Source organism: Coregonus clupeaformis, chromosome 1 (assembly GCF_020615455.1).
Source record: "Coregonus clupeaformis isolate EN_2021a chromosome 1, ASM2061545v1, whole genome shotgun sequence".
In the NCBI taxonomy this organism is placed as follows: Eukaryota; Metazoa; Chordata; class Actinopteri; order Salmoniformes; family Salmonidae; genus Coregonus; species Coregonus clupeaformis.
In genome coordinates this window covers 14,141,722-14,168,602 of record NC_059192.1, presented here as the reverse complement: position 1 = coordinate 14,168,602, position 26,881 = coordinate 14,141,722, and the positions used below count along the sequence as shown (strand labels likewise).

Below are 26,881 nucleotides of genomic sequence, written 5' to 3'. Positions count from 1 at the left end.
TGGACAAATGAAACTTTCGCGAGAGAATTTTACTTCTGGGTAACCGAGATTATTATTAGGCCTACTTGTAGCCTATTGTAATGAGACGTGTTACATTGTTCCTATCAGGCCTACAGTGTAAGAATGTAATTAATTAGCCCCGTTTTTGATAGGCTACACTACAATAATAATTACACAATAATAACTGTCCATTTAGCCCAGTCAGTTCATGTGTAACAATATAACTGCGACTGATTTGGGCCATGGGAGATGGCAATAAGACAAGTTTAGAAATGTAATAATTTTTCCCCAGGAGAAATTTGGGGGGTCTACGAAATAGCCTGTACAATGACGTAGGCTGTCGGCTGTTTAACTCGGAAGCTGCAGCAAGAGACGAGCATGAAGAAGCAAGATGACCGACAGTTACCTCAGCCGAACGTCCTAGCAGTTGTTACATTGTTCAACTATCCACTTCGACGCAAGGGGTATCATTATTTTCTGTAGCAATAGATCTTTACCAAATAGCCTGACATCGGTCCTTTTGAAGAAACATTGCGGAAGAAAGCGGATTAATTGTCTGAAACTGTCCGCTAGTGCTTTCCCTGCGCAAAAAAAAAAATGGATAACGTTAGTGGCAAAGCATCGGATCAGAAAAGAACAGGCGTTTGCCAAGAGAATGGTGTGACAAATGGATTCCATCCTACACAAACTGGCAACGGGAGCTGCAATGCCTTAGGTTCAAACGGAACCAGTAGTAGTGAAGGCTGTAGTAGTAGTAGTAGTAGTAGTAGTAGTAGTAGTAGTAGTAGTAGTAGTAGTGGTAGCCATAATGGAATTGAACATTTCCGCGATCTTCAGGTCCAGGAGGACGTCCATAATAATGGGTCGCCTCTAAAGCGGTGCAGACTCAGGAGAAGAATGGATTCTGGCAAAAAGAGCAGACCGCGTAAGTAGGATACAATTGTAATGCAATATTTTAGCCTCAACGCTAACTGTCATGTCGGCTGTCAAAAATCGGCTACTTATTTGCATTATGCAAATTAGACGACATTGAAACTGTACACATTCGGTCAAATCTGCCCTACGCAATTTCTAAGCATCCTCTCAGAAATGACAAGCACAGCAGGGTTTTCTGTCAAAGCATTGATTGCACATCATTCTGGGTTTCCGATATTACACATCGAAAGTGAAGATCGCCTGGATTTTCTATGGTGGCATCTCTATTTCCATGAAACAATGAACCAGTTAGACTTGCTGCTGCTGGATAGAATATCGCTTTGTGTTGCGAGGCTTTGCCAAGAATATCAATAAGCAAGCCTACCCGCTATGTTTGTGGAGAATTTGTTTGTAAGCCTATTCCTGTATCCTCCAACTACATTCCAGCTATTTCTGAGAAATGCACAATTACTCAAATAATAAGAATCAAGCACCATAAATAAGTAATTCTGTATTGTTTATAAAAAAATTATCATATACTAATGCGACATATTATTTGATTCAATGTAACCCTCCCGGTAATAGAACATGAGATGTATCATCTTTCTCTCCTCCCCTTTGCAATTGTGAGATCTTTGATGTTGTCCGTTGAACCATTTCATTGGTCGTTTCAAAGTCAGGAGGTGTGCTGAAATCGCTGCTGATATGAGAGCCAGCTCCTTTTGACCAATCAGTCGTCAGTACTTGCTTAAGGGGGTTGGCTGAAGAAACTGACAGAGCAGCCAGCTCCATGAACAACACAGTATGTTGCTCTGTCTCCGCTATAACGCTGTAAAACAAGTTTGTCACTCACCATGCCAGTTAAGTGTAGTCTGCTTTATTGCTGCGACGACATCATGCCACAATGCAATAGGACTGATTGAGTGATACTACTACTCATAGCCCAAGTCTTGGATTGAATTGTATTTGACCATAAGCACTTTGACCTGAGGATCACAATGAAGCTTATTGTTAAAAAGCCAGGTAAGATTTTCTACTCTACTGTATTTTAAAGGGCTGAGATATACGTATTTACTTACTTTTATTTGCTTATTAACATCTCTTGCTACCGTGGCTGAATCAAATCTCAGCAAACAAACAGCAATTTACCTAATTTCTTGAATACTGCAATGCTATACACACTGGGCGTCAGGAACGATTTGGCTGTTTTGGTAAGAAGCTGTCTTTATCTGTGTGGTGAATGCATGCAGCTCAGCCATTCATCCAAGAGGTTGCTACACTATGCTGGCTTGTCTGCATTCCTCTGGGCACTGATCAAATATGTCTGGAATCCAAACAGACAGCTTCTATTATATAATTTAATAGGAGTGATTGTGAACAATAGTTGAAAGTTGATAAAATCCACTTGGCATGAAGACAAATACAAATGTTTACCCTCCAGCAGAGGAGGCTGGTGGGATGAGCTATCGGAGGATGGGCTCATTGTAATGGCTGTAATATAATTAATGGGACAGAGTCAAACATGTTGTTTCCATATGTTTGATCTGTTTAATACCGTTCCAAATATTCCATTCCAGCCATTACAATGATCCTGTCCTCCTATAGCTCCTCCCACCAGCCTCCTCTGCCCTCCAGTATGATCAATCGAATAAGCATAATATGATTTGCTGATGTCAGCTAATTGGTAGTTCCCTTTGAATGCCACGAACTGAATACCAAATGGAGCTAGGCTGTGCCAGTCACTCAATTATGGAAATGTATGGCATTAAATCCTTGACTTGATCTTTGGTCCTTTGTTGCACATGCATGTGTGTGTGACCACTGTAAGGCTCTGCTCTGACTAGCTGCTGAGAACTTTGCTCTCTGGGTGGGGGAATAAACACACCTTTCACCTATAAGTGCTGCCAGTCACGGTGCCCTGGCTACCAGGTTACAGCACATGTTCTTACTGCACTTCAGCAGCAATCACACCAGGCCTGAGCATGTATTGACCTGCTGGTTGCTCCTCGGTTGAGATGTCAAGCCTCTGTTTGGGCTGTCTGTTTGTGGTCTTACCATACTCCTCACTCAGCCTACTAGAGACTGGGCTCAGACATTAACTGAGAATGAGTGGTAGTGTGGCATTCAGTGCATTCAGAAAGTATTCAGACCCCTTGACTTTTTCAACATTTTGTTACATTACAGTCTTATTCAAAAATGGATGAAATTGTTTTATTCCCCTCATCAATCTACACACAATATCCCATAATGACAAATCAAAAACAGTTATTTAGAAAATTTTGCACATGTATTAAAAATAAAAATGGAAATATGACATTTACATAAGTATTCAGACCCTTTACTCAGTACTTTGTTGAAGCACCTTTGGCAGCAATTACAGCCTCGAGTCTTCTTGGGTATGACGCTACAAGCTTGGCACACCTTTATTTGGGGTGTTTCTCCCATTCTTCTCTGCAGATCCTCACAAGCTATGTCAGGTTGGATGGGGAGTGTCGCTGAACAGCTATTTTCAGGTCTCTCCAGAGATATTAGATCGGGTTCAAGTCCAGGCTCTGGCTGGGCCACTCAAGGACAGTCAGAGACTTGTCCCGAAGCCACTCCTGCGTTGTCTTGGCTGTGTGCTTAGGGTCGTTATCCTGTTGGAAGGTGAACCTTTGCCCCAGTCTGAGGTCCTGAGCGACAAGTCTGAGGTCTGGAGCAGGTTTTCATCAAGGATCTCTCTGTACTTTGCTCTGTTCATCTTTCCCTCGATCCTGACTAGTCTCCCAGTCCCTGCCGCTGAAAAACATCCCCACAGCATGATGCTGCCACCACCATGCTTCACCGTAGGGATGGTGCCAGGTTTCCTCCAGATGTGACGCTTGGCATTCAGGCAAAGAGTTCAATCTTGGTTTCATCAGACCAGAGAATCTTATTTATCATGGTCTGAGAGTCCTTTAGGTGCCTTTTGGCAGACTCCAAGCAGGCTAACATGTGCCTTTTACTGAGGAGTGGCTTCCGTCTGGCCACTCTACCATAAAGGCCTGATTGGTGGAGTGCTGCAGAGATGGTTGTCCTTCTGATTCTCCCATAGGAACTCTGGAGCTCTATCAGAGTGACCATTGGGTTCTTGGTCACCTCCATGACCAAGGTCCTTCTCCCCCGATTTCTCAGTTTGGCTGGGCGGCCAGCTCTAGGAAGAGTCTTGGTGGTTCCAAACTTCTTCCATTTAAGAATGATGGAGGCCACTGTGTTCTTGGGGACCTTCAATGCTGCAGACATTTTTTGGTACCCTTCCCTAGATCTGTGCCTCAACACAATCCTGTCTCGGAGCTCTACGGACAATTCCTTCGACCTCATGGCTTGGTTTTTGCTCTGACATGCACTGTCAACTGTGGGACCTTATATAAACAGGTGTGTGCCTTTCCAAATCATGTCCAATCAATTGAATTTACCACAGGTGGACTCCAATTGCAAACATTTCTAAAAACCAGTTTCACATTGTCATTATGGGGTATTGTGTGTAGATTGATGAAGAAAAACAATGATTTAATACGTTTTAGAATAAGGCTGTAACGTAACAAAAATGTGGAAAAAGCCAAGGGGTCTGAATACTTTCCAAATGCACTGTAAATGGAAACCAGCCTACTAGAGACTGGGCTCAGACATGAACTGTGAAGGCGTGGTAGTGTGGCATAAATGGAAACATTAAGTCATAAGCTCTACATTGAAATTACAGTAAAAGTAATATCGTTTAGCCATTACTTGAGAATGCATGGCAGAAATGGAAACATTCAGTCAAATATCTCCTCTGTAAAATGACAGTGAAATCATTGCAAAGCAAGATCTGTCTGAATAATCACTGACTGAAGGTATTGAAATCAGGTGATTAGGTCAGTAAAGATTCCAGAGTACACATTTACACAGATCAATACATCAATGTTATGTCAGGTTCCTAGAAATCGATTGTCCAACCCAGATTACACCACCATTACACCTCTGATATCTTGGATCAACCACAGGAGGTACAAATTGTACATTTTGCATTGCAAGCCAGAACCAAATCAACAATGACATCTCAAATTTGACTATTTTAAGCACCTCAAGCATGTCTTTTGGTTCCTGTTTTTCTGTAGCTTCACACAGAGTTGAATGTAACCGGGCTGGTTTGTGGAATGAACCATAAGGGACTTTACACCCTTCTGTCAAATGAAGTGCTATTGATTGAAAAGCCAGGGGGAAGGAACCAGTTTGCCTGCCTATGTATTGACTACATACAGTATTCATTGTACTGTACACTCAGTAGTTAATTGAGGGTTGAGCAAGCTCTCCAGGCAGTCTTCTCTCTATGCTGGTGTTTCTATGGCAACAAAGCCCTCAGCTTTTGTTGCAGAATGAACACACTGCTGTGAATTTCAGAGGACCCCCACTCCCTCCCTCCCTCTTCCTCTTCCTCCCTCCTCTTCCTCCCCTCTCCCTTCCTCCCCTTCCTCCCCTCTCCCTCCCTCCCCTCCCCTCCCCTTCCTCCCCTCTCCCTCTCTCCAAAAAAGAGAGAAAAATGTTAGTGATCACTAATAAGAAGACGTGTGCATAGTATGACATGATGGTTTCGTCTTCAGTGAAATCAAGTTAGAAAATGCAACATAGGTCTGCACAGTTGATTGGTAGGCCTGACCTATATGGAGTAATAGCTTAGTTGTGACACAGAAAGAACGCTAGAGCCCTCTCTTTTGAGAGCTTGTGTATCCATTTATCGAAAGATAATTTTGCATAATTTCTAAAGAGCTAAACAGTGCTTTTCTACAGGCAACGGTGACCAAGCTCTTCCTGAAACGACTAACTCATCTCTTAAAACACCTTTTGTTTTCTATTCCAGCCTTCCCCTGGTTTGGGATGGACATCGGCGGCACCCTGGTGAAGTTGGTCTACTTCGAGCCCAAGGACATCACGGCGGAGGAGGAGCAGGAGGAGGTGGAGAGCCTGAAGAGCATCCGCCACTTCCTGACCTCCAACGTGGCCTACGGCAACACGGGCATCCGCGACGTCCACCTGGAGCTGAAGAACCTGACCATGTGCGGCCGGAAGGGCAACCTGCACTTCATCCGCTTCCCCACCCAGGACATGCTGGGCTTCATCCAGATGGGCCGAGATAAGAACTTCTCCAGCCTGCACACCACACTCTGCGCCACCGGCGGAGGGGCCTACAAGTTTGAGGAGGACTTTAGGACGGTGCGTGATGGTTGGAGGAACTGTTGGGTGTTGTCAGACAGGGAGAGTGACTGATAGTGACAGACTATGTGAATTCATGTGCTATTGTGTGTTATTACATGTGTCATTAGTCAGTTAAAGATCGCGTGGCATGATAATTTACATTTACATTTAAGTCATTTAGCAGACGCTCTTATCCAGAGCGACTTACAAATTGGTGCATTCAACTTAGGATAGCCAGTGGGACAACCACCACTGGGGGATCATTGAAGGCAACATGGTTTCTCATGTGATTAGATGAGAGTAGGTGTACAGTAAGGGAAAAAAGTATTTGATCCCCTGCTGATTTTGTACGTTTGCCCACTGACAAAGAAATGATCAGTCTATAATTTTAATGGTAGGTTTATTTGAACAGTGAAAGACAGAATAACAACAACAAAATCTAGAAAAACGCATGTCAAAAATTTTATAAATTGATTTGCATTTTAATGAGGGAAATAACTATTTGACCCCTCTGCAAAACATGACTTAGTACTTGGTGGCAAAACCCTTGTTGGCAATCACAGAGGTCAGACGTTTCTTGTAGTTGGCCACCAGGTTTGCACACATCTCAGGAGGGATTTTGTTCCACTCCTCTTTGCAGATCTTCTCCAAGTCATTAAGGTTTCGAGGCTGACGTTTGGCAACTCGAACCTTCAGCTTCCTCCACATATTTTCTATGGGATTAAGGTCTGGAGACTGGCTAGGCCACTCCAGGACCTTAATGGGCTTCTTCTTGAGCCACTCCTTTGTTGCCTTGGCTGTGTGTTTTGCGTCATTGTCATGCTGGAATACCCATCCACGACCCATTTTCAATGCCCTGGCTGAGGGAAGGAGGTTCTCACCCAAGATTTGACGGTACATGGCCCCGTCCATCGTCCCTTTGATGCGGTGAAGTTGTCCTGTCCCCTTAGTAGAAAAACACCCCCAAAGCATAATGTTTCCACCTCCATGTTTGACGGTGGGGATGGTGTTCTTGGGGTCATAGGCAGCATTCCTCCTCCTCCAAACACGGCGAGTTGAGTTGATGCCAAAGAGCTCGATTTTGTTCTCATCTGACCACAACACTTTCAATCAGTTCTCCTCTGAATCATTCAGATGTTCATTGGCAAACATCAGACGGCCCTGTATATGTGCTTTCTTGAGCAGGGGGACCTTGCGGGCGCTGCAGGATTTCAGTCCTTCATGGCGTAGTGTGTTACCAATTGTTTTCTTGGTGACTATGGTCCCAGCTGCCTTGAGATCATTGACAAGATCCTCCCGTGTAGTTCTGGGCTGATTCCTCACCGTTCTCATGATCATTGCAACTCCACGAGGTGAGATCTTGCATGGAGCCCCAGGCAGAGGGAGACTGACAGTTCTTTTGTGTTTCTTCCATTTGCGAATAATCGCACCAACTGTTGTCACCTTCTCACCAAGCTGCTTGGCGATGGTCTTGTAGCCCATTCCAGCCTTGTGTAGCCTTGTGTCTACAATCTTGTCCCTGACATCCTTGGAGAGCTCTTTGGTCTTGGCCATGGTGGAGAGTTTGGAATCTGATTGATTGATTGCTTCTGTGGACCTTTTATACAGGTAATAAACTGAGATTAGGAGCACTCCCTTTAAGAGTGTGCTCCTAATCTCAGCTCGTTACCTGTATAAAAGATACCTTGGAGCCAGAAATCTTTCTGATTGAGAGGGGGTCAAATACTTATTTCCCTCATTAAAATGCAAATCAATTTATAACATTTTTGACATGCGTTTTTCTGGATTTTTTTGTTGTTATTCTGTCTCTCACTGTTCAAATAAACCTACCATTAAAATTATAGACTGATCATTTCTTTGTCAGTGGGCAAACGTACAAAATCAGCAGGGGATCAAATACTTTTTTTTCCCTCACACCCTCTAGGTATGTTACAGACAGCATGCTCAAACTTGGAGGAGTTACCATTGCATATCAAAACCACTCCAGTTTCTCCTTCTGTCTTATAGATCTTATGCTTTCCATCTCCCAGATCGCCAACCTAGAGCTACAGAAGCTAGACGAACTGGATTGTCTTATCCAGGGGCTTCTCTATGTGGACTCAGTGGGGTTCAATGGCCATCCAGAGTGCTACTTTTTCGAGAACCCCTCCGACCCCGAAAGTGAGAACTGTGTCAAGAGAACGTGTTGCCTTGACAACCCCTTCCCCATGTTGTTGGTAAACATTGGCTCGGGCGTCAGCATCCTGGCAGTCTATTCGAAGGACAACTACAAACGGGTCACAGGCACCAGGTAAATAAATGTCATCTGATGCTGTTTTAGTGTAAGCAAACAGAGGTCATTCTGTGTCACTCCACATCATGATAGCTGTATGTATTTAATCTGATAACACAGTTCTGTCACAATATCTTGCTCGCATCCATCTGTTTTCAATGTATTCATGTTTTGAGTGTAGATAATAGTTACCATGACAACTAGTTAATAACTTCTTAGTCAAATAAAACTTTCCAACTGGGCAAAACTGGTTGAATCAATGTTGTTTCCATGTCATTTAAATTTTAAAAAATCATTTTTTTTATAGAATCTTATTTAACGTTGAATCTCAGTGGAAACATTTCTGGATGTGAAAAAAATTCAGTCAGGGATTTTTTTTTTTTTGTGTGTGTTTTTTTGACCCAACCTTTAACCTAAATCCAATGACCCAGTGCATTTTTTTTGTTGATTTCACGTTGAATTCACATTAGTTGACAACTCAACCAAATATAAACCAAAACTATACGTAGAAATATCGTAGAAAGCCCAGTGGGTTGTTTCCTGCAAGCTAAACAGATATGTACAACCCATAGAGTAGTAGCTCACATAATTGCCTGTCCCCCACAGTTTGGGAGGTGGGACGTTCCTAGGCCTGTGCTGCTTGCTGACTGGCTGCGAGACATTTGAGGAGGCCCTGGAAATGGCGGCGAAGGGGGACAGCAGCAACGTGGACAAACTGGTGAAGGACATCTACGGAGGAGACTATGAACGCTTCGGGCTCCAGGGGTCTACTGTTGCATCTAGGTGAGGTCTAAGTTAACTAATATATGTTGTTACCTCAAGACCTCAAGTAACAATATGCTTGGAAAACGGAGTATAATGGAAACTAACCCAATGAATTATTTATTGCAGTTTTGGTCATATGATGAGCAAGGAGAAGCGTGACAGCATCAGTAAGGAGGACCTAGCCCGAGCCACTCTCGTCACCATCACCAACAACATTGGTTCTATTGCTCGTATGTGTGCGGTTAATGAGGTACGAAGGCAAAGATTGTTGTCACATTAGCAATCAAATTCCGTTTTACTTCGTTGAGTCATTCAAATAGTGAGAATATACAGGTAACTGACAAAAATAATGGGAACACTTGTTGGTGTTTCCTTTATTTTGTCAGTTACCTGGAGCATACTGGGGTGTGACAGAAGGGTAAAAGTTCTCACCGTTATTTTCTTTCATCATGAAACAAAGGAGTGAAGTGGACAGCCAGTGTGATGGATGATGGGAATGGACTCTGTGTTCTTTCAGCTTCTTTACAGTGTTGCCTTGTGGCATGGAGATCAAGCAGCATTGTACAGGGCTATCAAAGCACACAGAACAACAACAGTAAAAGCTTGTTCTCTACCTACATTTTAGAACCTAAAATGTTCTCTACCTACAGTATATAGTACTCTAAATACCCCAATTCATGTTGTTAAGTTCAAAAGAATACAAGATAAAATTGCTGACACTATTCAAACCAATGAGGGTTCGGAACTTTAAATCCAATTATCTCAGAATCATATTTTTGCAGATAGAACCTTAGGGGGGCTTTCAGACCAAATTAATTTGGTGTTTTATTTACGAACTTTGGTGTTTTATTTCCGGACTGGTGTGAACACTATCCGCACTCGGGAGCACACTAAACAACGCATCGTGGTTCGCTCAAAAAGGGGTGGTCTCAGTCCGATTCAATTCGTACTGTGGTGCAGTTCACTGCCCCTTGAGCAACCCCATTGTAATGTTTTGAGCGCAATGTGCACAAGTGTTTCTAGCTACCTATGCATGTAGAGTCCAGTGAATTAATTGGGGGAAGTCTTACGACATGCCTGAACAGTATACTGCCTTTTTTGCTTTGGTGGATTTTTATTTAGAATGAACAGTCTTGTTATTCTGGCAGCCCCGCAACTATGTCATTAACAGATGTTGAGCTGTTCATTATTGGCTATTGCTCAACCTTTCTCTCCCTTGCTGCTCAGTCACTGAAGCATAAGACAGATTCTTCCACTGCTGTTACTTCAGGTTCTCTCCCCTAGATGGCAGCCAGACACCCATCTATGCTATTAATCTGAGAGTAGGCCCAAGGTCTTCAAACTAATATTTTTGTGGACATAAATTACTTTTAAAATATCGCATTCTGTCTTGCTTTGTGAAACAGTCATTCTAAAAAAGTCTGGTTTACCAATGGTTCAATGTTGTCTTTCAGAAAATTGAAAGAGTGGTGTTTGTTGGGAATTTCCTGAGAATCAATACTGTGTCAACGAAGCTGCTTGCGTACGCCATGGACTTTTGGTCCAAAGGACAATTAAAAGCTCTCTTCTTAGAGCATGAGGTAAGTAGTTTGCGATATGGTCATATGCTCATTGGAATGCATTGATCTAAGGGCAGTGTCACTGAGTCACTTCACAATGCAATTTGTACAAAGTATGTGTAGTGTGAGGGATGTTTCTGTGCTCTAAGGGGCCGATTCAGACTTAGGAAATCTAAGCTTTTTTTACGCGTTTTGATTTAAGCACTTCAAATCAAATTTTATTTGTCACATGCGTCGAATACAACAGGTGTAGACCTTACAGTGAAATGCTTACTTACAAGCTCTTAACCAACAATGCAGTTCAAGAAATAGAGTTAATAAATATTTACTAAATAAACTAAAGTTAAAAATAAAATAAAAGTGACACAATAAAATAACAATAACGAGGCTATATACAGGGTGTACTGGTACTGAGTCAATGTGCAGGTGTACAGGTTAGTTGATAATTTGTACATGTAGGTAGGGGTAAAGTGACTATGTATAGATTATAATAAACAGCGAGTAGCAGCAGTGTAAAAACAAAGGGGGGGGGCAATGTAAATAGTCCGGGTGGCCATTTGATGAATTGTTCAGCGGTCTTATGGCTTGGCTCAGTAGTATTCAGACTTACCTTGTGCAGGTGCGTAACACGCTTTGTGGGTGTGTCTCCCTTACGCCCGCTAAAAACCCTCCCACTTGTTGGCCAATAGATTTTATCGTGGAGTTTTCATTCAATAGGGTTTTCAGTACATTTATCAAAAGCAATCCCTTTAAATATGGTGTACCTTTTAATTAGATTTTTCTGAAGACTCACTAGAATAAATTGAAAGAATGGGTTCAGAATATTAGAGATCAATGAAAGAAATCCATCTAAATATATGCATATTCGTCTCCGTTTCAGCACCAATTGGTAGATTTAAAAATACTCTGATCTTGTAAATTATTTAGGGCTCAGAAAATATTCATGAATAATGAAAAAGACTGGTTTGGAGAGCATTTACGCACAAAATATATTGGTGAATCAAAAATACAGTTGTTGATTCTTCCTGAAAGTTGCCATATTCAATTGTTCAAGCCATGAAATATTGGATGGGGAAGAAAGTGTAGAATAGTGGTTGAACAATAGTTCTATAAATCTACCCTAATCCTCACTAATCATGGAACTGTAATGACAATGGTCCAGTCTTCGTGAACTGTGCGGCAGGCTCCAGGTTTAACCTGCTACGTGTGGTCTGCGTTCCATAACGATTCCAATAGGCTTCATGTCCCAAATTATTGCACAACTTGTAAGACGTTAGCCTAATATGATCCACTATTGCTAGAGACTCTCATGAACGACCACACAGACGTGACCGAGGAAAGAAAGGTAAACGAATGATGCTAAAATGTAGGCTACAAATTGAAACGAACACTAAGTGACAGTTATAAATATATGTGGCACAGGAGGCTGCTGAGGGGAGGACGGCTCATAATAATAGCTCAAATGGAGTGAATGGAATGGAATTAAACACATGGAAACAATGTGTTTGATTAGTTCGATTACCATTCCATTTATTCCTTTCCAGCCATATACAGACCACATGGCGCCGGAGGGGATGGCTGCCGTTTTACGGGCTCCTAACCAACTGTGCTATTTTGTTAGTTTTTTCGCATTGTTTGTAACTCATTTTGTACATAATGTTGTTGCTACCTTCTCTTATGACCGAAAATAACTTCTGGACATCAAATCAGCAATTACTCACCTCGAAATGGACAAAGATTTTTTTATTTAATGAGTCTGACGCGAAGAATATACTTCTTTGTCAAGACAAGGCCCAAATCCCCGTCATCAGTGTGAAGAAAAGACAGAGAAAAAGGGGGAGGAGGGTTTGGTGCCTTGTAAGAATTTGCTGATGAGTAGGTAAACCACCATTACCCTCTGTTTTATTGGCCAACGTGCAATCATTGGAAAACAAACTGGAAAATCTACGATTAAGACTATCCTACCAACGGGACAGTAAAACTGTAATATCTGATGTTTCACCGAGACGTGGCTGAGCGACGACACGGATAATATAGAGCTGGCTGGCTTCGCCGTGCATCGGCAGGACAGAGCAGCTACGTCTGGTAAGACGAGAGGCGGGGGTGTGTGTCTATTTGTCAATGACTGCTGGTGCACGATGTCTAATATTAAAGAAGTCTCGAGGTATTGCTCGCCTGAGGTAGAATACCAAGAGGGTTCTCATCTATATTATTCGTAGCTTTCTATTTACAACCACAAACCGATGCTGGCACTAAGAGCGCACTCAACGAGCTATATAAGGCCATGAGCAAACAAGAAAATGCTCATCCGGAAGCGGCGATTCTAGTGGCCGGGGACTTCATCCAATGGCATTGAGGAGTATACCACCTCAGTCACCGGCTTCATCAATAAGTGCATTGACGACGTAATCCCCACAGTGACCGTACGTACATATCCCAACCAGAAGCCATGGATTACAGGCAACATCCGCACCGAGCTAAAGGCTAGAGCTGCCGCTTTCAAGGAGTGGGACACTAATCCGGACGCTTATAAGAAAGCCCGCTATGCCCTCAGATTAATCCTCAAACAGGCAAAGCGTCAGTACAGGAATATGATTGAATCCTACTACACCGGCTCTGACGCTCGTCGGATGTGGCAGGGCTTGAAAACTATTATGGGCTACAAAGGGAAACCCAACCGCGAGCTGCCCAGTGACGCGAGCCTACCAGACGAGCTAAATGCCTTTTAACTGGCAAGTGTCTTCACTGACATTTTCAACCTCTCCCTGACCGAGTCTGTAATACCTACATAAGGGTAGGTAACAACACATCCGCCATGCTGATCCTCAACACTGGGGCCCCTCAGGGGTACGTGCTTAGTCCCCTCCTGTACTCCCTGTTCACCCACGACCGTGTGGCCAAGCACGACTCCAACACCGTCATTAAGTTTGCTGACGACACAACAGTGGTAGGCCTGATCACAGACAATGATGAGACAGCCTATAGGGAGGAGGTCAGAGACCTGGCAATGTGGTGCCAGGACAACAACCTCTCCCTCAATGTGAGCAAGACAAAGGAGCTGATCGTGGACTATAGGAAAAGGAGGGCCGAACAGGCCCCCATTAACATCGACAGGGCTGAAGTGGAGCAGGTCGAGAGTTTGAAGTTCCTTGGTGTCCAAATCACCAACAAACTATCATGGTCCAAACACACCAAGACAGTTGTGAAGAGGGCACAACAACACATTTTCCCCCTCAGGAGACTGAAAAGATTTGGCATGGGTCCCCAGATCCTAAAAAGTTCTACAGCTGCACCATCGAGAGAATCCTGACCGGTTGCATCACCGCCTGGTATGGCAACTGCTCGGCATCCGACCCTAAGGCGCTACAGAGGGTAGTGTGTACAGCCCAGTACATCACTGGGGCCGAGCTTCCTGACATCCAGGACCTATATACCAGGCGGTGTCCGAGGAAGGGCCAAAAAATTGTCAAAGACTCCAGTCACCCAAGTAATAGACTCCGGTACCGGAGCGCCAAGTCTAGGACCAAAAGGCTCCTTAACAGCTTCTACCCCCAAGCCATAAGACTGCTGAACAATTAATAAAATGGCCACCCAGACCCCACCCCCCCCCCCCTTTGTTTTTACACTGCTGCTACTCGCTGTTTATTGTCTATGCATAGTCACTTTACAAATTACCTTGACTAACCTGTACCCCGGCACATTGACTCGGTATCGGTACCCCCTGTATATAGCCTCGTTACTGTTATGTAATTTAGTTGTGTTACTTATTTTTTGTTTTTTTTAGTTTATTTCGTAAATATTTTCGTAACTTTATTTATTGAACTGCATTGTTGGTTAATGGCTTGTAAGTAAACATTTCATCATTTATATTTACAATCCGCTTATCTGAAAGGATTACTCTCTTATCAATAGTAAATTACAGTGCTTGGAGAATGGTGTTATTTCTATCGGGGGGAAAAAGTTGGTGTTTTTCCACTTGGAACCGATAGGTTGCTTGACCTTTTTCATGGTTTCCTTGCTCGTGAAGGTGGTGGAATTATGAGGGAATTAAGTAAAGGTCAGAATACGCGTATCTGTAGACACACCTTTACCACACCTCCATTTCTGCGATCTCTACCCCAAACGAATACCTGGCTGGGACATAACTTTCCCAATGCTTCAGTTCAAAGGTCAGAATGCGTGCAGAGAGGATATTGTGTGTGTGAAAACATCATTTGTAAGTCGCTCTGGATAAGAGCGTCTGCTAAATGACTTAAATGTTAAATGTTTAAATAATTAAGTTTCATGTACTCAAGCAGCACACTTGTTGTTGTTTTAGTCTCCTAATTGTACCATGAAAAGGGTCAACAACAGATCATCTGCATATACACTGCTCAAAAAAATTAAGGGAACACTAAAATAACACATCCTAGATCTGAATGAATGAAATAATCTTATTAAATACTTTTTTCTTTACATAGTTGAATGTGCTGACAACAAAATCACACAAAAATGATCAATGGAAATCAAATGTATCAACCCATGGAGGTCTGGATTTGGAGTCACCCTCAAAATTAAAGTGGAAAACCACACTACAGGCTGATCCAACTTTGATGTAATGTCCTTAAAACAAGTCAAAATGAGGCTCAGTAGTGTGTGTGGCCTCCACGTGCCTGTATGACCTCCCTACAACGCCTGGGCATGCTCCTGATGAGGTGGTCTCCTGAGGGATCTCCTCCCAGACCTGGACTAAAGCATCCGCCAACTCCTGGACAGTCTGTGGTGCAACGTGGCGTTGGTGGATGGAGCGAGACATGATGTCCCAGATGTGCTCAATTGGATTCAGGTCTGGGGAACGGGCGGTCCATAGCATCAATGCCTTCCTCTTGCAGGAACTGCTGACACACTCCAGCCACATGAGGTCTAGCATTGTCTTGCATTAGGAGGAACCCAGGGCCAACCGCACCAGCATATGGTCTCACAAGGGGTCTGAGAAACTCATCTCGGTACCTAATGGCAGTCAGGCTACCTCTGGCAAGCACATGGAGGGCTGTGCGGCCCCCCAAAGAAATGCCACCCCACACCATGACTGACCCACCGCCAAACCGGTCATGCTGGAGGATGTTGCAGGCAGCAGAACGTTCTCCACGGCGTCTCCAGACTCTGTCACGTCTGTCACATGTGCTCAGTGTGAACCTGCTTTCATCTGTGAAGAGCACAGGGCGCCAGTGGCGAATTTGCCAATCTTGGTGTTCTCTGGCAAATGCCAAACGTCCTGCACGGTGTTGGGCTGTAAGCACAACCCCCACCTGTGGACGTCGGGCCCTCATACCACCCTCATGGAGTCTGTTTCTGACCGTTTGAGCAGACACATGCACATTTGTGGCCTGCTGGAGGTCATTTTGCAGGGCTCTGGCAGTGCTCCTCCTGCTCCTCCTTGCACAAAGGCGGAGGAAGCAGTCCTGCTGCTGGGTTGTTGCCCTCTCACGGCCTCCTCCACGTCTCCTGATGTACTGGCCTGTCTCCTGGTAGCGCCTCCATGCTCTGGACACTACGCTGACAGACACAGCAAACCTTCTTGCCACAGCTCGCATTGATGTGCCATCCTGGATGAGCTGGACTACCTGAGCCACTTGTGTGGGTTGTAGACTCCGTCTCATGCTACCACTAGAGTGAAAGCACCGCCAGCATTCAAAAGTGACCAAAACATCAGCCAGGAAGCATAGGAACTGAGAAGTGGTCTGTGGTCACCACCTGCAAAACCAGTCCTTTATTGGGGGGTGTCTTGCTAATTGCCTATAATTTCCACCTGTTGTTTATTCCATTTGCACAACAGCATGTGAAATGTATTGTCAATCAGTGTTGCTTCCTAAGTGGACAGTTTGATTTCACAGAAGTGTGATTGACTTGGAGTTACATTGTGTTGTTTAAGTGTTCCCTTTATTTTTTTGAGCAGTGTATATGGATAGGTTACGATTGGGCGCTGAGCAGGAATCTCAAGGTTGCTGATGATAATAACTTGGTCAAATACCTGATCAGATAATGAACTGACCTGAGCCCTCTGTGTTTTATAGGGTTATTTTGGGGCCGTCGGTGCCTTCCTGGAGCTACTGAGAATCACAGACGACCTTTAAGACAGACAGACGGACGCAGACGAAACTCTGACCGTAAGACGCTGCTGCTCTACAGTTCCGGAAAAGCCACTGACTGGCCAAAATGGGGAAAAACCCATTTGAATAATTTAACTGTTTTAAGAGGTTCTACTAATTATCCTCCTCCTCCTCGTCTGCTGATGTTTTAGAAAACTGATTTTTTATATTATGAATGCAGGCTGGAGGAGATGAGGTTGGCATTTTATTTGCCACTGAAAAGTAAACCTTCCTGGTACTTGCTGTATATAGTGTGCTTAAGCCAAACCCTACTGATTCCTGATCATATGTGTGTTTTTCTTTGATTCCTTATTTGTTCTTTTCTTTTTACAAGATGTAAGTAGTTAAAATGATCTTTAACTTATGAGCATTAGCTTTCAACTATCCTTCACACTTTTTTCCTAATCAATCATCCTAACCCAGTGTTCTGTGATATCATTTGAGATATAATCAAATGTATTATCCTACTGTACATATGAATCGTAAGCAGTTACTCTATCAACCCATTCTGTCAACCTGTCATCTGTGGTTTGGCCAATTTGTGAAATATTGACCATTAAGCAGTAGCTAAATTTGACAAAAAATGTTGCGGGTTGATTTTGTGTAATAACACACTGCAATACCTCATAGAACATTTAATATAATGGATATTTTTTATCAGTAGCAGTGGAATGACCAGTTCCCCAAATCCTTCCTCTGCATTCACTTGAATCCAGTATTCTGTCTATCCTTCCCTGTCCCATGCCTTATAATTCCGTCGCTGTTTTAATGAAACCGTTAACTTTGGGACCAAGCATTCAGTACTAAATGATCCTTAGAAACTTCACAAAGTAGAGATGTTCCTCAGAAAAGCCGACTCACTGACATGGACTAGCCTAGCAGGTGCGATACAAAGTGTCCATTGTGAGTCATGAAGTGACTTTTCAAGAGTTCTATAAATAGTTAATTCTACAGTTCTGTTTTCATTCTCATCAAAGAGGGGGTCCATTTCTGCTTGACTTCCTACCTGTAATAATCAGTATGTGTTTTATGATTGTAATTGAATATGTTTTGGACGTACTGTATTGAGTACTCTAGTCGAAAGGAGATTTGATTCTCCTACTGTATCTCTCGGTTAAATTTCATGATGGCATTTGGTTTCAAGTGAAACTGCATAGCTGGCCTGTGAACCGCTGTGTGCTGCATACCCCTTCTGCCTTCCTGCCCTCTTCAGAGGGCCCCGTGACCAACCTCCTCATCCAAACGATAAACCCAGGCTGCTTCTGAAATGGCACCCTATTCCATATAGTGTGATACTTTGGAACAGATCACCCTATTCCCTATATAGTGCACTACTTTTGACCAGAGCCCATGATTTTGGTCAAAAGGTGCCATCTTGGACTTATCCCCAGACTGATTTAGCTAACTTCATACATGTTTATTTTTAATCTCAATGCAACCTGGGGGAGTTTTCAGTTGTACGTTAGGACAGATTTTCAAATGTGCTTAATGGATTTTACATTACTGTATAGAACATGGCGAATAATAATAATAATTATAATAATAATAATATATGTAACTCTGAACCTGATTGAACTGGATTACTGACCTGGGCCTTGCCATAGATTCAGCCATGCTTCATTGCCGTCATTAAAACTGTTCTCTAAACTGTTTTGTCTAACCTGATGAGATGTTGAGTTTGTTGCATTCACTTCCTGATGTACCGCCTTTTCCTGTTGTGCCTATAAGACTTGCTTAGTAAAGAAGGCACAGTATTTCGTGATACGTACAGTGCCTTGTGAAAGTCTACAGACCCTTGCACCGTTTTCACATTTTGCTGCCTTCAATTCAATTTCAAATTAAAAAGGGATTCAGTTGAGATGTTCTCCCACGGATCTACACAAGCTACTTCACATTTTCAAAGTGAAAGAAACATTTGAAATGTTCTGAAATGAATAAGTATTGATTGCAAAGGTCTTCACACCCCTCGCTGTGGCACATCTAAAATACATTTAGGAGCAAATACTTTAATGAAAAAATGACCATTTGTTGAATGAGGTCCGTCTGTTTGCAAAAGTAGTGGTTCTCATGATTTAATAACACCCCTGTCTGTGTATGGTCCCTCAGTTGGAAAGTCAATGTCAAACAATGAGCTTCATGAGCATGTCTGGGATACATTTTTATACAGGCATAGATCAGGGGAGGTTAAGAAATAACTCTAAGTCACCTAATATCCCTTTGAGTATGGTCAAGTATGGTAATTAGAACACTGTATTTAATAGGATCTTTATTGTGGCAGCATCATATTATGGGAATGTCACCGACGGTGACTGGGGAGTTCGTCAGGATCAAAGAAACTTGAAACACTAGAATGGCTTTCCAATAGTTGTTGAGTGGTCCAGTCTCAATGCTGACTTAAATATGCTTGAAAATCAGAGTTTGTCAGGATCAAAATAAATATGAAAGGAGCAAAGCCCAGGTTAAAAGTTAGAGCAAAACCTACCTCAGTCTTCTGAAAACCTAACCCTGGGATAGAGTTATTTTTAGGGACAATTCTACAAATGTTTATGCAAAAGACAGACTAGAATGGCTTTCCAAGAGGTGTTGAGTGTTCCTGAGTGGTCCAGTCTCAGTGCTGCTTATAAAACATCTGAGACAAGGCTTAAATATCGCTGTCCATCGCTGAGCAATTTTGACAAAAATAATGGAAATACATGGATGTTGCCCTAAAAGTTGTGCAAAGTTGGTGGAATTTAATTCAATATTATTCACAACTGTAATTGCTGCTAAAGGTGCCTCCACCAATTATGAACTCTGGAGTGTGAAGACCTACGCAATCAAGACACCTTTGTTTTCTTATATAGTATATAGTATTTTTTTCCCACTGAAAATATCGAGTAGGTTGTGTAGATCAGTAGGGGGGAAAATCGAATTGAATAATTTTGTACACAAATATGTAAGGCAGCAAAATGTAAAAACTGTGCAAGGGGTGCGTAGACTTTCACCAGGCTCTGTATATTGCTACTTATAATATACTCACTAAACTGTATATCAGAGACTTTCACATGGACTTTGGAATTCCTGTACGACCCTTAGCTTCCAAATATCATGGGGTGCCTTTGATTACACAGACTCGGCATAACCTCTGACCACTGAAACCTCTGGTAGTCCAGCCTCCATTTTGTTCTGACTTGACTTTGCTATGTTATGGAGTGAGTGCCCCAGGGTTCTTTTAGGTGTGGCAAAGTATGAAAACAGAGTGTTTTATGGTGTGTGTGTGCGCGCATGTGCGCCCGCAGGGTTGGGGAGTAAATTATTACATGCAATCAGTTACATGTAATCTGAATACAAAAAATATGTAACTGTAATCAGTTACATTACCAGCAAAAATATTGTAATCAGATTACAGATACTTTTGAAAAACTTGATTACTTTTAAATTCAGAAAGGATTTTTGCAAAAAAAATATACATGACAGCTTTCTGTTTTCTCAATGACATTCAAATCAGCATTGACAAAAGGTGCAAGTTGAAGTTTGTTCCACCTGAGAGAGTCTGACCAGAAGTCAGAGACCACTATGATGACACACCTAATGATGACCACCAATCAGAGACCACTATGATGACACACCTAATGATGACCACCAATCAGAGACCACTATGATGACACACCTAATGATGACCACCAATCAGAGACCACTATGATGACACACCTAATGATGACCACCAATCAGAGACCACTATGATGACACACCTAATGATGACCACCAATCAGAGACCACTATGATGACACACCTAATGATGACCACCAATCAGAGACCACTATGATGACACACCTAATGATGACCACCAATCAGAGACCACTATGATGACACACCTAATGATGACCACCAATCAGAGACCACTATGATGACACACCTAATGATGACCACCAATCAGAGACCACTATGATGACACACCTAATGATGACCACCAATCAGAGACCACTATGATGACACACCTAATGATGACCACCAATCAGAGACCACTATGATGACACACCTAATGATGACCACCAATCAGAGACCACTATGATGACACACCTAATGATGACCACCAATCAGAGACCACTATGATGACACACCTAATGATGACCACCAATCAGAGACCACTATGATGACACACCAAACGATGACCACCAATCAGAGACCACTGTGATGACACACCTAAGGATGACCACCAATCAGAGACCACTATGATGACACACCTAATGATGACCACCAATCAGAGACCACTATGATGACACACCTAATGATGACCACCAATCAGAGACCACTATGATGACACACCAAACGATGACCACCAATCAGAGACCACTGTGATGACACACCTAAGGATGACCACCAATCAGAGACCACTATGATGACACACCAAATGATGACCACCAATCAGAGACCACTATGATGACACACCAAATGCTTTTGATGGATCCTTTTTGTCTTCTTCTAATGCCTCTTAAGGGGAAAGTAATCCCAAAGTAACTGAGTAATCTACTGTACTTTACTGAGTTTGGGTAATCCAAAAATTACGTTACTGATTATAATTTTGGACCGGTAATTAGTAACTGTGATGGACTACATTTAGAAAGTAACCTACCCAACCCTGTGTGTGTGTGCAGGTGTGAGTTTTTGTGTTGGAGAGGTCTGTGTGTGCCTGAGAGCTCATTGAAACCTTTTTTTGTTCTGCATTTGTACACCCATTGTGTAATAAAGTATTTACTAAGTGAGGAACGTTTCCTTAATTTTTTTCCAGTATCGCAAAACATGACTATTATAGGCCCCTCCCTTCAGGAATTTGGGGACTAAGGAATATGCTGTATTATTGTTTGTAACAAGTACGAAGATCAATTGAGGTGTTATACAGTATGTGGGGTTAGTGAATGGAAATGTTTCAGTCATGAGAATTTAGAGAGTGTATCTGTCCTCATCTGTCCCCTATCCATCTATCTGTTTTGCAATCCATGTTGACATACCATGCAGATAGCATTGGTAAAGACACTCCTCGATTCCCACGGGGGACCAGTATGAAAAAATGTATGCACTCACTAACTGTAAGTCGCTCTGGATAAGAGCGTCTGCTAAATGTCTAAAATGCAAGATTATGTATATAAAATGGCGTAAAGTATTCACATGATTTAGAAATTAAATCTAACCATTGTAAAGCTTTTTAATATTCCTAAAGACATATTAAGAGGATATAATGATACCGGTTGCTTGTACATAATGTTAATTCGCAGGCCTTACAAAATGTGTGCGGTGCATGTATTGAATTTGTCACGAATTCAGCCGAGGCTGCCCCTCCTCCTTGCTCGGGCAGGTTTCAGCGTTCGTTGTCACCGGCTTACTAGCCACTACCGCTCCATTTATCATCACTCCATTTGTCTTGTCTTGTCTTGTCTTGTCACACACACCTGGTACTCATTCCCTCATTAGTCTGGGTATAAGTGTTCCCTCTGCCCCCTTGTCCTTTGTGAGTGATTGTTCATTGTGAGAGTGAGTAGCTTAGTTGAGCTACTCTTTCCTTGTATGTAGCCAAGGTGGATTTTTCCCTTGTGCTAGTTTCGTTTTGACTCTTGCTGCGCTTTATTCATGTACACTGAAAAAACTGATTTCGGTGTTTTACCTCCTGCGCCTGACTCCGTCATTCACACCTCATCACAGAATCACACACACTCTATGGAGTCAGCAGGAGAGGAGCGCATGCCTGGAATAGTGGCAAGGGTCCAGGAACATTCCACTATGCTGGCCAGCTTGGGGGAAGCGATGGATCGGGTTCTTCAGGTCGTCCAATGCCTGGAGAAAAGAGGAACTGATCCGTCGAGACCAGCAGGCCAACCGGATCCAGCCACCTACATCACAGCACCCGGAGGGATCCAGATATCTCGACCATGGGCGTTCGATGGATGCCGGCTCTATGTCAGGGATTCCTTCTCCAACTGGAGCTGTACTGCTCCAGTGTCAGGCCGGCGCCATCAGATCGAGAGCAGGTGTCCGTCCTCATTTCCTGCCTCTCGGTGAAAGACCTGGAGTGGGCCAACGCGGTTTGGAGAGAAGAAGGAGCCGCGTTGGAGGACTACTTCGGGCGGTTTTCGATCACCCGCCCAAGGGTCGAGAGGCGGGTGAGCAGCTGGTCCACTTGAGGCCGGGGACGAGGACAGTACAGGAGTTCGCGCTGGAGTTCCAGATTCTGGCAGCCGGATCCGGGTGGAACAAGCAGGCCCTGATCAACCAGTTCCGGTGCCATCTACGGGAGGACGTCCGACGGGATCTAGCCTGTCGTGACACCAGTTTGTCTTTTACCGAACTGGTGGACATGGACATTCGTCTGGATAACCTGCTGGCAACCAGAGGACGTCCTGGAGGAGGTCTGCCCGTTCCCGCCCGACCAACGCGGATCCAGAGCTCATGGAGCTGGGTGGTACCACGCACCGAGAGAGCGGAAGATGACAGCGCCAATCGGGTGGCACGAAGGGACATTCCACCACACGTTGTCGTCAGAGCTCTTTTGGGTCAGGAGGCGGCCGGCAGGGCAATCTCGCATCACCCCAGGTATTGAGCACCCACACTTGTTCAGAGCCCTCTGCTGTGCACTGTACCATACCCATATACTTCCCTCATTACATGAGAGTTCCCAAGTGTAAGGCGCTAGTAGATTCAGGCGCAGCTGGGAACTTTATGGATAAAACTTTCGCACGCCGCCAGGGCATTTCATTAGTTCCCCTATCCATTCCACACCCCATCAGAGCACTTGATAGTCGACCATTAGGGTCCGGGTTGATAAAGGAAGTCACGGTACCAGTCACCATGATCACACAGGAGACGCATTGTGAGCAGGTCACTTTTTCCATCATTGAGTCTCCTGCTTTCCCTGTGGTGTTAGGTATTCCGTGGCTAGCACTCCACAACCCCACTTTCTCATGGCCGCAGAGGGTTCACACGGGGTGGTCGCGAGAGTGTCAGGGTAGGTGTATGGTTGTTTGCGTTGGTGCAACCACGGTGGAAAGTCCAGACGGTGCCTCCACCGTGCGCATTCTCCCCGAATACCATGATCTGGCACAAGTTTTCTCCAAGAATAAAGCAACTAAATTGTCACCTCATCGGGCGGGGGATTGCGCAATAAACATTGCGCAAAAAACACGGTCTGCGCCCGTGCATTGACTATCGACCACTGAACAGGGAGACGTTTAGATTTAGTTATCCTCTCCCCCTCATTCCGTCAGTGGTTGAGTCATTGCATGGAGCGCGCTTCTTCACTAAATTAGATCTCAGGAGTGTGAACAACCTGGTGCGTATCCGAGAGGGAGATGAGTGGAAGACAGCATTCAGCACAACCACGGGGCATTATGAATACCTGGTGATGCCGTATGGTTTGATGAATGCTCCCTCAGTCTTCCAGTCCTTTGTGAACGAGGTGTTTCGGGACATGCTTGGTCGCAGTGTAGCGGACTACATCGATGACATCCTGGTGTATTCCGCTACGTGCGCCGAGCATGTGTCCCTGGTTCGCAAAGTACTGGCCCGACTGTTGGAAAATTACCTTTATGCTAAGGCAGAAAAGTGTATGTTTTTCCAGCAGTCCGTCTCCTTCCTCGGATACCGCATTTCTACCACAGGTGTGGAGATGGAGGGCGACCGCATTCCAGCCTTGCGTAATTGGCCGACTCCAACCACGGTAAAGGAGGTGCAGCGCTTCCTTGGCTTCGCCAACTACTATCGGAGGTTTATCCGGGGCTTTGGCAAGGTCGCAGCTCCCATTACATCTCTGTTGAAGGGTGGGCCGTCCCAGCTCCGCTGGTCTGCTGAGGCTGACAGGGCCTTCAGTAACCTGAGGGAACTGTTCACCTCGGCCCCGGTACTGGCCCACCCCGATCCATCACTACCGTTCGTAGTGGAGGTGGATGCGTCCAAGGTTGGGATGGGAGCAGTCCTGTCTTAACGCTCGGGCACGCCACCCAAGCTCCGCCCCTGTGCGTTCTTCTCAAAGAAGCTCAGCCCGGCGGAGCAGAACTACGGCGTTGGTGATCGGGAGCTGTTGGCTGTTGTCCGAGCTCTGACCATGTGGAGACATTTGCTCGAGGGGGTGAAACATCCATTCCTCGTCTGGACGGACCACCGTAACCTGGAGTACATCCGGGCAGTGAGGAGGCTGAACCCTCGCCAGGCCAGGTGGGCCCTATTCTTCACCCGGTTTGATTTCATACTGTCATACATTCCGGGTACGAAGAACGTGAAGGCAGACGCATTGTCCCGGCTGTATGATACAGAGGAGAGACCCAGAGACAATACCCCCATACTGCCAGACTCATGCATTGTGGCGCTGGTAGTGTGGGCGATTGACGGGGATATAGCGCAGGCATTACGCACAGATCCATCTCCACCGCAGTGTCCAGCTGGGCTGCAGTACGTGCCTGCGCTTTTCCGTGATCGTCTGATCTACTGGGCACACACGTCACCCTCCTCTGGTCACCCAGGTATCGGTCATACAGTACGCTGCCTGACCGAAAAGTACTGGTGGCCTACCTTGGCTAAGGACGTGAGGGTGTATGTTTCCTCCTGCTCAGTGTGAGCCCAGAATAAGGCACCTAGGCACCTCCCAGTGGGTAAGTTACAGCCTTTACCAGTTCCACAAAGACCATGGTCTCATTTGAGTGTTGATTTTTTAAACTGATCTGCCTCTCTCAAGGGAACACCACCATCCTGGTCGTTGTGGACTGCTTTTCGAAGGCCTGCCGCCTCCTTCCTCTGCCCGGTCTCCCCACGGCTCTGCAAACTGTGGAGGCCCTGTTTACACACGTCTTCCGGCACTACGGGGTACCAGAGGATATAGTGTCTGACTGAGGTCCCCAGTTCACGTCAAAAGTTTGGCACCGTGGCACCAGAGCCAGACCGAAGCTCCTGCGGTGGATGACTGGTTTCGGCGCGCAGAGGAGACGTGGAACGCTGCCCATGTTCACCTCCAACGCGCTGTGTGTCGTCAGAAGGCCAACGCTGACCGTCACCACAGTGAGGCCCCCGTCTTCGTACCGGTCATGTATATTCATTAATAAATTAGAAGATAGAACTGGGTTAATCACGAACATTGAGTTAGAATTGTTTGTTACTGGGCTAGGAATTTTATTGTGGCATTTCACTGTGTGTGTGGGGGAGTAGAGGAAAACTGCCCTAGGGTCAAAGTGCTTGCTCTTACTTAAATCCATGGCTGCCTTTTGTCTCTCTCTTCAAACATCGTGAAGAGCGCGGCACCAGGGTTGAATAGAGTTTGGGCTAGACCTCTGTCTCTTTGGTATCTCCTTGATTGATTACAGCTTGAGGGGGTGAGGTACAGGGGAGCGGGTGATTGGTTGGAGTAATAGTTCAGCCCGTCCTCAGGGACAAAGGAAGTGGGCGGAGCAATAAAAGAGCGGGGAAACTGAAGAGGACTATATAAGATGGAGAAAGACCTTAAGAAGGGTTGCTCCTCTGCAGACAAGTATCGGCTTTGTTGGAAACTTTAATAAAGTAATTTCTTGGTGCAACAAAAACTCTGTAAGACCTTATTTGTAATAAAGTATGGTGGTTATTTTCCACAACATAATTGGCACCCCGGATGGGACCTGTTTAAAGAGATTTTTGATTGCTTTACCGTCGGAGGAAGTTTGACCGACTCAGTGGCCACTGATTAAACAAAGGTAAGCTATGTTCTTACTTTAACTGTGTGTTTCGATCAAGCTGAATCTGGGGGTGGGGTGGTGTACGGAATAATTCTCTCCAGAATAAGGACCAAATTTAGTAGAAGAAGCAGAGATTTTGTTGGAATGAGGAATAAACATGCATGCAATGTGATTGTTGAAAAGTGTAAATAAGTTAAATCCTGTGGTACCGCTGTGGAGAGCTAAGTTAGCGCTCCAGAGGGCTGGAAGAGCAGGTGGCTAGCCAAGAGTTGTACATAAGACTGAGAGGGCCTACGGTACAGCTCTAACGTGGAGTTCATCGTTAGAGGACTGCTCGGGTAGGTGTGCATTATCCTGATTGAGGTAATGCACAAATTAGACAGCTAA

At 44.4% G+C, this 26,881-nt stretch overlaps 1 protein-coding gene across 2 annotated transcripts; it reads left to right on the top strand.

Moving 5' to 3' along the window:
* The first annotated feature begins 342 nt into the window (after positions 1-342).
* LOC121533811 (pantothenate kinase 1) lies at positions 343-18,479 on the top strand. Of its 2 annotated transcripts, none has more exons than XM_041840120.1 (7): positions 343-925; positions 5,771-6,123; positions 8,136-8,395; positions 8,984-9,160; positions 9,269-9,392; positions 10,597-10,722; positions 16,755-18,479. In XM_041840120.1, exons 1-7 carry the CDS (start codon positions 598-600, stop codon positions 16,812-16,814), a joined length of 1,428 nt encoding a protein of 475 aa, XP_041696054.1. In that variant the 5' UTR covers positions 343-597; the 3' UTR covers positions 16,815-18,479. The 2 variants fall into 2 exon arrangements, with proteins under 2 accessions (XP_041696054.1, XP_041696137.1); XM_041840203.2 differs by lacking the exon at positions 343-925 and adding an exon at positions 1,682-1,938.
* The last annotated feature ends 8,402 nt before the right edge of the window (positions 18,480-26,881 follow it).

What these genes read in the sequence shown, in the direction of transcription:
- LOC121533811 (XM_041840120.1), top strand. Translation starts at nt 598, where the DNA reads ATGGATAACGTTAGTGGCAAAGCATCGGATCAGAAAAGAACAGGCGTT. An exon ending in TGGCAAAAAGAGCAGACCGC is followed by an intron (nt 926 to 5,770) that starts GTAAGTAGGATA and finishes TTTCTATTCCAG; the next exon opens with CCTTCCCCTGGTTTGGGATG. An exon ending in GGGTCTACTGTTGCATCTAG is followed by an intron (nt 9,161 to 9,268) that starts GTGAGGTCTAAG and finishes TATTTATTGCAG; the next exon opens with TTTTGGTCATATGATGAGCA.